Genomic DNA, 10,845 nt, shown 5'->3' with positions numbered 1-10,845 from the left:
ATTAATTTTGACGACTGTCCTTACTATACATCGTCATCAGAGTATATAGTTGTCTCACTTGCACTCCCTTAAAAAACATATGTTTATAAACAGATGTCACAGTTTTAGAACCACTGCTGCTTTTGGAGCACATGTGCCAAAACAAAACAATTTTGCCGACTTTCAATTCAAATTTAATTCTTATTAAACATTAAAAGCGGTCATAAAGAAAAGCAGCATGCAAGTGGAGAATCTGCATACTTCAGTGGCCTGCAATCGCTGCACGGAATGCGCGGATTGGGGTCCAAATGGTTGGATTGCCTATGGAGCCTGTAATGCCATAGCCATAATGGATCCAAAAGTACGAACTGGTGGTTTCACAAGAAGATTTAGTATATCTAACCATTTATTAGTTTCAAGGCAACTCAGCCAAGGTCCTGTTCACTCTGGTGGAGCACACAAAGCGAGTGAACACTGTGAGGTGGTTGGATTGCGACAAACTTCTCTCCGGGGGCGATGATGCAAAGGCGTTTCTCTGGGAACTGGATGAAACGGGAACCACCAAGAGCTTCCCTCTCGAAGGACACACCAGTGGCGTAAATGCTGTGGATGGAGTCCGCCAACAGGATGGGTCCTGGCTTTTGGCAACCGCAGCAGCAGATAGCACAATCAAATTGTGGACTTTCCAAGAAAATGATTGCATGTGCTTTCAAACCATATCCTTATCCGGCGGATTCTGCTTTTCCCTTCGCCTGAAGCCGCTGCCCAAGAGCAACCAGGTTTTGCTGGCCTTCAGTGGCGATGATGAGACAGTTTCCTTGTGGACGGAACAGATAGTAGCCACAGGTGGTGGAGATTCACTGCGTCGGCAGTTCCAACGCGTGCACAAGCTCACTGGCCACGAAGATTGGGTTCGAGGTCTGGATTTCGTTGTCGATGGAGAGGATTTGTTGCTGGCCAGTGGCTCGCAGGATAACTTTATTCGTCTTTGGAGAATCGCGCCGCGCAGCGAGGAGCAAATGCAAAAGAATCAGGTTGATCTGCTCCAATTGAGCAAGAACGACGATGAGATAAAGGTGGAGGAAAAGATACTGCAACTGGGAAAAGAGGCCTGGTATGCAGTGAGCTTGGAATCGGTTCTATATGGACACGAGGGATGGATTTATGGGGTTCACTGGCACAAGACACCCGAACAAGGTAAGTCACAACAATTGATCTCCACAAATACTTTTCTCAAACCTTAACCCTCTAGAGCTCCGTCTGCTATCCGCCTCTATTGACAAGACCGTCATAATTTGGGCACCGACGGAGGAAGGCGTTTGGTTAGAAGAAGTTCGCGTAGGCGAAGTGGGTGGAAACTCCGTGGGCTTCTATGGTGGAAAGTTCTCCGGCGATGGACACTCGATCATGGCCCACAGCTACCAGGGAGGATTTCATATTTGGAACCAGGATCCAAATCGACCTCAGCTCTGGACCCCAAATGTCATTGTGGGTGGTCATTATGGCGAAGTGAGGGATCTGGCTTGGGAACATAGCGGCGCCTATTTGATGACCGCGTCTGCAGACCAAACAACTCGACTGCACGCTCCGTGGCTGCAGGATGAAACTAATCCCACTTGGCATGAGCTGGCGCGCCCACAAATTCATGGATACGATATGCATGCGTTGGCTTTGCTTTCACGTTATAAATTCGCAAGTGGAGCAGAGGAAAAGATTGTGCGGACTTTTCAAGCGCCAGCCAACTTCATTGAGAACTTTCGTCACATCAGTGGGATAGAAAATGATGACGCGGGAGACGTCCTGATGGATTGTAAGTAGCTGAAGGATTATATTACTCTCCGAATCTTTAGTTTACTTACCTTTTAATTTATTTAACTTTATATAGCTCTTCCCAAAGGAGCTTCCGTGCCTTCTTTGGGATTATCCAACAAGGCTATCTACAAAGTCGAATCAGCAGTGGAGTCGACCAGTAAGGGTAAAGATGAATACCCGGACAATTACTTTTTGCCTATTGCTTTGGAAACGCCGCCTCAGGAAGAGACTTTAATGCAGAATACACTTTGGCCCGAGCTGCAGAAGCTTTATGGCCATGGCTACGAAATCTTTGCACTAGCCGCCACTGCAGATGGTTCCGTCTTGGCCTCCACTTGCAAAGCCAGCAATGCCGAGCATGCTCAGATTATTTTATGGTGGGTATAACTGCATGGTGGGTATTACAGCTTGATATAAAATTTCATTTAGCATCACTTAGTTTGCTGGTGAATCATTGCTTAGTGGTGCACATTAGAATGTTAAGAACGAACTGATGTTCTCCTTTTTCAGGAACCCTTCAAATTGGAAACAAATGCAGAAGCTGAGTGGGCACCAGTTGACTGTGACCCAACTTAGATTCTCCCCCGATGCACGATATCTGCTATCAGTTTCCCGGGATCGTCGCTGGTGTCTCTACGAGAGGCAGGATTCCTCGGTGGGCTATCAACTGGTGGCCAGCACTGACAAGACCAATGGAGTTCATACACGCATCATTTGGTCTTGTGATTGGTCGCATGATGGTCAATACTTTGTGACGAGCTCAAGAGATGGAAAAGTAGTGGTTTGGAAAAAGGAAGAAGACTGCAGGGAGTCTTCGCTAAATGGCTGGCAGGCGAATGGAGTTCTAGACCTTAAAAATGAGTCAATCACAGCTGTGGCTTTTTCCAATGCTTACCTTAGTGGTACAGATGACACATACATTCTTGCGTTGGGAACGGAAACTGGTCTGATAAAGATATATCAGTTTGTTCGAGGAGATTGGAAGTTACTCAGCGATTTGAATAAGAGGTTGGTTTAATTTATCATTATTAATGTGCTCTAGTATATATGTTTTGTAAACTTTTAGCCAAGCTCATCATCTCACAGTTCGGCGTCTGCACTTCCGCCCTGGAAAACAACTCCAGCTTGCGAGTTGTGGTGAGGATCACTTGGTGCGCATCTACGACATTAAGCTCACATCAGTTTGACTCCATGTGGATTAAAGTAGCCTTATTAACTCCAACCGCTGCGTTTAATTAGACGTCTGTATCATCTGCAGACAGAGTGGATAGGGGATGGGTTTCGCTCGTCTCGCCTGATTTATCTGAAATTCGCTATCTAATCTGCTGCAATTAGCTGTGTTTGGGGTTCTCCCCGTGGCTCCTGTTGTACGTGGTCTGATAAGATGTTATTGACGCCTAATTAGCTACAGAATATTGGCGCTGCAAGCACTTCGATTTGGGTATTTAAGTAGAATGGTAAAATATCTTCATTCACAGTTTGTTGTCAACAATTCAACATGAGGGCAGCAATAGTTTTGGCACTTATCGGTACAGTTTTGGCGGCTCCGCCAGTCAGGCTGATGCCGAAACAAAATAGTGAACATGATCAGTACGCTCATATATTTGCGAAGGTACGGCCACCAGGCCAGAAGCACCAGAACATTGAGATTGAATTCCAGCCAGAGCACCACAACTCTCAGTCGAGCAACCACGTCGAAACGGAAATCAAGCATGTGGAGCACAAGCAGCCTCAGCACCTGGAACATGAGATCAAGGAGCAGAGTTCTTCTCCTATTTCTCAGGTGGAGTCGAGACCTCCTCACACCTTGGACTTTGAGATCAACCCTGTGGAGAAGAAGCCACCCCAGCGATTGGAGTTTGATGTGAAGCCGCAGCACGACCAGAACTCTCCCCAGGGACATTTGGTTTCATTGGGCGTCAAGCCAGTGGAGCAGAAGCCTTCTCACCTCTTGGAGGTCGAGATTAAGCAGCAGCAGCAACATTCTTTGCCAAGTCATCAGGTGGAACTGGAAATCAAGCAGGTGGAACAGAAGCCTCCTCAGCACTTGGAGGTCGAGATCAAGCCGGTTGACCAGAAGCCACCTCACCGTCTGGAGCTTGAAGTCCAGCAGCAGGTGCAGCACCAGAACTCCGAGCATGGACATTTGGTTGCTTTGAGACCAGTGGAGCAGAAGCCCCAACACATCGATCATGAACTGAAGAACTCCCAAAAAATCGATCTGGAAGTTGCTCAAGAGAATGAGCCCATGGCTTCCCAACTCCAGAACCAACATTTCAACCTCAGTCTGCACCAATAGAACGGTGGGCCACAAAATGTATCCGTTTTACAAAGTGCATTAAATATGTATAATTACAAAGCGAGCGTTTTCACTGACCAGTCCTCCCAAGGTGGTTGTTAAATGAGAAATAAATAAAAATGGTCTGGAGCGAGCACAAGGAGCCGCAGTTTGCAATTTCCGTTTAGCTGGTGCTGCATAGTTTTGGGCCAAGACAGCAGCCATGGCCACGTGTCCGGGATCGGGAGTTTGAAGTGCGGCGGAGTAAGGAGTCGGGAATGGTGCCTGGAGTGGTGCGGGGTGCTGAGTTATGGCCAGAGCGTGCCACCTTTTAAACCGCAGCTTGCAATTTCCGTGCTCCAACTGACTTTATGATTGCCATTGGCTTCTGGCTAAAGCTTCAGCAGCAGCACCATTGTTGTCCAAACTTTCGGGATGGGATGAAAAGGAGCGGAGTGGAGCTGGAAATGCGGTTAATTGGCTGGCGGCCATCTTTCACTGGCACTTTAATTATGTTTTCGTGGAGTCCACAACTCCACTTCTAGGCAACTTCCATATCTCTATCTATAACTCTATCTCCTTCCCGACGAATGTCGTTGAACCGCCTCATAGATAAGCGCATAAATCTGCACTGCATTGTTCCGGCTGCCACAATGGGTAGAAAGTTAACTATTGAATTGCATTTAGGCCACGTCGGAGGTCGATTGTCCTCGCACCTATTCAAAGTCGGCAATATCCCGCGGGGGGTGGTTTCACAGTGCCATAGAGCCCACTGCTCCCATGGCTCGATGCTGGATGGATCCGGGACTTCCTTCTACGCTTGTTCACATCGCATGGGGCTGAAAAACCGCGAAAAATGTTGCCTCCATGATTGGTTTATTTTCGGGATTACACATAACAAAGTTTTAGTTCCTGTTCAGAGGAACATGGTTTTTTGTTGAGAATAAGCACTTCTTTTGTTAATACTTTTGTAATGCTTTTATCGGGTGGTCTAAAAAGTACCAATGTCCTGTTGACATTTTTGTACGCTTACCCTTTTGGCTATTTTCAAAAATTTTTTATGGTGAACTTAAATTCAATTTTGTTATCTTTAATATATGGCTAGCAACCTTTCGAAGATTTTCATAAAAGTTCCATGTAAATCATTTTGATGTTGCATGAAGTTATTGGTTTTGAAAGACATATGGCTTGAAATACACTATAATATACTTCATAATGTGATCGTCAATAGTTAAAAATTGCTAATTGCTAGTTCATTTAGTTACAAATGAAATGCTACTATATTCATGAAATGTTATACAGTATATATTTGGTGCAATCAGGAAAAATTTTGTACAGTGCAGCGCTTTTCGCACGCGTTTTTATTTTGAGTCAAATATTGGCAAACAAAGCGGCCATTGCAATGGCGCTACACGCGTTTCCGCTTCCGCCGAAAGTTGCACGGAAAAAATCCATACATTCATGCATTTGCGCCGAAACTTTTGTTCAACTTGCATTGTGCTGTGGCATGATTCCACTCTTTATTTATTTTCTTAGTCCCGCCATTTGTTATTGCTGCAACAATTTTGCATTCTGCGGAAAAAGTTTAAGTTTCAATTGCAGCGAACGTGCCCCAGAGTTGCTGACAGCCACTGGAGCAGTGGAAACTGAAGCCATTCTAGCCATAACATGTGTAAACATATTGCCCCCTCCTCCATCACCACCACATCCAGAATCCAGCATACAGCATACAGCATCCAACATCCAGCATCCAGCATCCAGCATCCTGCATCCTGCATCCTACTTCCCCACCGAAGTCCTCAGATCCTTTCGTTTGCATGTGTGTCAGTAGTGGATTTCGCTCGGGTTGCGCTTTCTGTTTGTCTGCCATAGTTTTTTGTTTGACTTGACGTCCAATCTTGCTTCAGCTGCGAAAAAATTGCTCTAAAATTGTGGGAACTAAGCGGTTTCTAAGAAAAAAAGTTGCACATCCTAGAATCAGGTGGATGGATTAGTACGAACAATTAATCCTTTCGAGAAACAAACTTCATCGCAGGCAACAACTAAGTTGACACTTTTTGGAAAAGCAGTTTCTTAATGGAGTTAGAGGATTGCATTATTTTTTCTTTTTCACTTTGGTTTTATTGAAGCTTTTACTAACAAATATAAAAAAATCACACAATTTTTATTAAAATGGAATTTACTAGAAAAAAATGCATTACGGATTTGATTGTAACCCGTGGTTCTGCAGCAGCTGTTCTACTCTTGTTTGGGTGACTTACCGATTAAACAAAAACCCTGACCCAAGTCTGTGGGCTCTCCACGACTCCACTGGATCCCGAAATTATTTGAAAATTAATTATTCCGGAGAGTTGGCGTATGCCAGCCATATCCATATATTTCCCCCCTGCTATTCGCCATCACAAAGGCATCACCCTTTCCCCTCTGCAGCCGCACACCCCCACATATGTTTCGCTCGTATTTCCGCTTTGGCTGCACCAACAACAATGTCACGCGCTCCATGATTTGTGCATTTCCGTTTTTTTGGCAGCACGAACGCGACAGGCACGAACATGCAAGCGGGGGCGAACCGGAAGCTGCCGAGCAGCCATCGCCGAGCCCAAAAACTGCGACAAAGCCTATTGATGCGAATGGAGCATGGAGCGGCGCATTTGGCCCAGTTCGAAGTGCTGCGGGGGACTGGAGCTGGTGGCCCAATTTAAATCGCCAATTGATTGAGCCACCAATAGCACTGCTCTTTGGCGCATTTGCCGTTGTAACAAGCGAACTTCAAATCGAAAACTTTCGGCCTGCTAAGCCCAAAAGCCCAAGCGTTCAAAGTTTTTCAATTACCTGACCACGCTGTGCTCCTGTTTCCACAATCCTGCAGGAACCCGTAGCAAATTCCCATAGTTTCGTTTGCTCGGGTGGTGGAAAAAAGGGCAAGTTTAACAAGACAACAGGAAAACCTGGTAAAAGTAGCAAGTTAAAAGTTTTGGCGCAACAGAAAACGAGGGAAAGGGAAAAAATGAACTCGCGATGTTGTGGATTTTGATTATAAATATTGTAATATAAACCTGTAACCCGTAAACCGTAACCCATAGCCCGTAACCTGTAGCCTGGTCAATTTAGTGTGCTAGTCCGTTTCCATTTGTCTACGAAGCCTTTGAAAGTGGGTAAACCTTAATTGTTTTCCAATTAGTTTTGCTGCAAAAAGTTTGAAGTTCATTTAGCTCCTCCCACTCGCCGTGTTTTTGCCCCAGCTTCATTTCCTGCTCTTTTTTTTGTTCGAGTCGGTCGCAGTCAACATGGCGTATGATGAATTTTTAATTACGTGTGCTGCAAGCTAACCAGACAGAAAAAGTGAGGAGGCAGAAAAAAGATTGGTAACAACTGTTTGCCACTTGCAAATTGCAGCCACCCAAAAAAGTATTCGAAAAACACGAGGGCCTCTAGAAGATAGTTTTTCCTCAATTTTTTTGGGCTGCAACCTGCAACATGCAACATGGAGCCAGCATATATACGAGTATTTACCGGGGCGTTGTGTTCATAACTGCAAAAAGATAATTACACAGTCGCCTTGCAGCATTTAGAGTCCTGCCCTTGACAATGAGCCTGAACTGGGGTTTGGCTTAAACGTCGGACTTATGCCGTGATGTTTGGCCGCCACTTTGAGCCCTGTTTAAACTCCGGTGCAATTTGTGTTTGCTGAATGGAATCGAAAACAATTTCAATTGTTTCATGCGCGAATCGCTTTCGGCCATTTTCAACACTCCTTGATTGCAGTTGTAAATTTGCAAAAAATGTGAGAGCAAACGCTTTTGTGTACTGTCAACAGAAAAACAGCCCCATCATCACCTACCGGGCTCATCATGATGCCAGCAATTCCACAGAAACCACTGCACCACCGCAGGGAAATGGCCCGAATGCAGGAGCCAACGGGCGTTTTTCCAGCATTTACGATTTCCCTTATTGCCAGTGCTTTCATTTCGCTTTTCGGACACTTTTCCTGCCCGCTGACAATTTCATGTTTTTTATCAATATGCCTGCCTCGAAATGCCTCGCCTGAAATGCCATTCAGCTGGACATCTGTAATGCATTGCATCCATAACTTTTATTTCGTCCTGAAATTATCCTATTTGCAGGCTGCTGTGATATAATTTTACGCGACAGACCGCCGTTAATGGTATTTTCAAGGCTCCCTTCTAAGGAAAATAAATTAAGATTTACAGTCGACTGTGAAACACTGCCAACATTATTTACAATAGGCCAACATATCAGCTGAAATGGATTATCGAATTGATTTAACATTTTTCGCGTTCTTTCGAGTTAATTCGTTTAAGTTGATCTAAATATTTTTATAGTAATAAGGCGAATTTATCATAAATACTTGAGGAACTACATTGAAATATTTTTCATTAAAATAGTTTTAAAGGGCAGTTAACAATATATTTAGCATAAAGTTAATGCATTTATAGTCAAATAAAATATGCCCGCTGGCAAAAAAGTGAGCTGTGCGTAACACGCGATTCAGTGTGCATTTGAAAATGAAAGAAAGTGTTAAATATGTTTTTTAATTAAATATGTCCATGCATAATAATCCGGAGGGCATTCGGTTTATGGCATTTAAATCGAACTGGTAACTCCGTGCATCCGCCTCAGTTCGTTCAGCTGTCACGGATTTTTTTTCGCATTTTCGCATTTTTTTTACAGCTTTTCACTGGCTGCAGCTGCAGGGGGTTAAAGTTAATTTGTTTACGCTGATGTGTCAATATAAAAATTCGCTTTTTGCGACTTCATCAAGGGCGGCGAATAGATTTGTCGGTGAAACAAATTCGCGCCATATCACGGGGATTTATAAATTCAATATTCCGCTGAGCTCGTTTAAGAGCAAAGCTGTGCCAGTCGATTGATGTGGTTGGCACTGGTCGTCTCTGAAAAACAGGGACAAAAGAGAACCGGGTTAAGCCGAGAAAATCAACTTTGACTTAACAACATTAAAAGCGCACTGCTTTAAGGCCTTTAAGTTAATTTCCACGGCAAGGACAGACCCGCTCCCGACTGAAAAGATGATAAATTTTTATGCCGAACGACTCCGACGGCAAGTTTATAAGTATGCTTGTGTGTTTCTGCCGCTCGAAAATGGGAAACTTCGAGGAAACACAGCCGCAACTTTAGCGGCGACATTTCCTCGGGGCTTTGCCGCAAATTATGCGGTCGGGGACGTCTTGCCACCAGAAGGAACTGCCTGGGAACACTTAAAAAAGATTCTCGAATCGTCATTAAAGGGGAAAATTACCCATCATTTACGTGCGTTTATTTATCCTTAATTTGGTAAACATTATACAACGATGAACGGCAAGTTGCTTACATATTTTTATAGCTTAACACTTAAAAGTTAAATAAACATGGTCGAAAATCTGTCTCTATTATTATGACAGTGCTGGATTTTATTATGAATATTCCAAATTTTTTAGAGTATGTTTTATAAATAAAGGAAGATAATAATAAAAAAGGAAATTGCAATGATTATCTCAATTAAGTTTTTAGATATTTTTCTGTAATATTGTATACACTTTTTTTAATGAAGAATTCGTGGTGGGGTTTTAATGATATATTTATTTCTGTTAAAGGTTTTCTGGCTAACTGTTATGCCAAGATTTTTTAGAGAGGGTAATTGTGCAACGACCTGTGAGGTAAATCAGCTCTCTTTAAAGTTTGAGTGTGAGAAAATTTCTTGAAGCTATAGGATACTGAATCTAAAGACCATCTCAGTGCACAGTGCTATTATGCAAGTTCTAATGTCTAACTTATTGAGCTGTAATGTTTTTCCAAGTGGAGTTTAAGGGCGACTGGCAACTGGCAACTGGCGAATGGCAGCACCTGCTGCTGTCAGAACGGATGGGCTGCCTCGGCACTCATCTGGCCCCCCATATCTTCCCGCCTGTTGAAGGGTGTAGGGGTAGTTTGATCCAGACCCCCAAAATCCCCCTTCGGAGTGAGCGATGGCTGTTTGAACGGCGTCGACTGTCATATTACACGCTGCACGTAATTTGTATAGAGCGCTCCGCCCGCGCCGAGTAATTTATGCATCCATCAATCGCACGAGTGGCGCTAATTGATATTACTTTGGTGGACGGAAGGAAAGTGCATCATTGGGTGGGGCCAATTGTTTGCCAACAGTATTAGCAGCAGCGGCCATTTATTTTCCCAACAAATTGCTATAATGCAAAATGTTATGCGGAAATGCGATTTGCAAGTTCAACTTGAGCGGACTGCTAATGGCGAACATGCACTTTGCCATTAACAAATATTTCTGCAGCGCTGCAGTATTGATTTTTAGCCCTTATCTAGCGGGTCCTTTGCATGTCGCTCTCGCCGATGTCAGAGTTCAAATTATGAGTTCATCGCAAGTCGCGAGCACAAAGCAACACTTGCCAACAAAGCTCGGATACACTCGACGTCAGACAAAGGCAAAAGCAGCACTAATAACCAGTGGCGTACGAGGGGGTGGGCACTACAAAAAACCATACTTTAATTAGGCACAATTCTAAGATACTCCAAAATTACTCCTTTATAATTAGGTTGTTTTTTAAATTCTGCAATAATTATTAGAGTACAATATAATATGTATTTGTTGTAATGGAAAATCTGCATACACCCCAGCCAACTTCCTGGATGCGCCACTGCCAACAACTACAGACAACTCGAGTGTCATTGTGTGCACATGTGTTTGATGTGCGTGTAAGTGAGTGGGTGGGTTAAATGGGTGAAATGGTTACTGATGACAGGGTGGG

The 10,845-nt window shown here is 44.0% G+C and overlaps 2 protein-coding genes across 2 annotated transcripts; both read left to right on the top strand.

Annotated features, from left to right (window-relative positions):
* The first annotated feature begins 113 nt into the window (after positions 1-113).
* Positions 114-3,013, top strand: LOC6529381 (probable elongator complex protein 2). Its single transcript, XM_002090350.3, has 6 exons — positions 114-340; positions 393-1,176; positions 1,232-1,789; positions 1,865-2,168; positions 2,302-2,799; positions 2,858-3,013. The coding sequence occupies exons 1-6, from the start codon at positions 218-220 to the stop codon at positions 2,976-2,978; spliced, it is 2,388 nt and encodes a 795-aa protein (XP_002090386.1). The 5' UTR covers positions 114-217; the 3' UTR covers positions 2,979-3,013.
* Positions 3,014-3,241: 228 nt separating this feature from the next.
* Positions 3,242-4,150, top strand: LOC6529380 (probable serine/threonine-protein kinase DDB_G0280133). Its single transcript, XM_002090349.4, has one exon. It carries the CDS (start codon positions 3,290-3,292, stop codon positions 4,088-4,090), a length of 801 nt encoding a protein of 266 aa, XP_002090385.1. The 5' UTR covers positions 3,242-3,289; the 3' UTR covers positions 4,091-4,150.
* Positions 4,151-10,845: the final 6,695 nt, after the last annotated feature.

This window comes from Drosophila yakuba, chromosome 2R (assembly GCF_016746365.2).
Source record: "Drosophila yakuba strain Tai18E2 chromosome 2R, Prin_Dyak_Tai18E2_2.1, whole genome shotgun sequence".
Classification (NCBI taxonomy): domain Eukaryota; kingdom Metazoa; phylum Arthropoda; class Insecta; order Diptera; family Drosophilidae; genus Drosophila; species Drosophila yakuba.
The sequence above is the reverse complement of the archived record's forward strand: the minus strand, read 5'-3'. Positions and strand labels throughout refer to the sequence as shown.

Coding starts and splice junctions, on each gene's coding strand:
- LOC6529380 (XM_002090349.4), top strand. CDS start 3,290: ATGAGGGCAGCAATAGTTTTGGCACTTATCGGTACAGTTTTGGCGGCT.
- LOC6529381 (XM_002090350.3), top strand. CDS start 218: ATGCAAGTGGAGAATCTGCATACTTCAGTGGCCTGCAATCGCTGCACG. Junction 1,177..1,231: donor GCACAAGACACCCGAACAAG/GTAAGTCACAAC, acceptor TTAACCCTCTAG/AGCTCCGTCTGCTATCCGCC. Junction 1,790..1,864: donor GGGAGACGTCCTGATGGATT/GTAAGTAGCTGA, acceptor AACTTTATATAG/CTCTTCCCAAAGGAGCTTCC.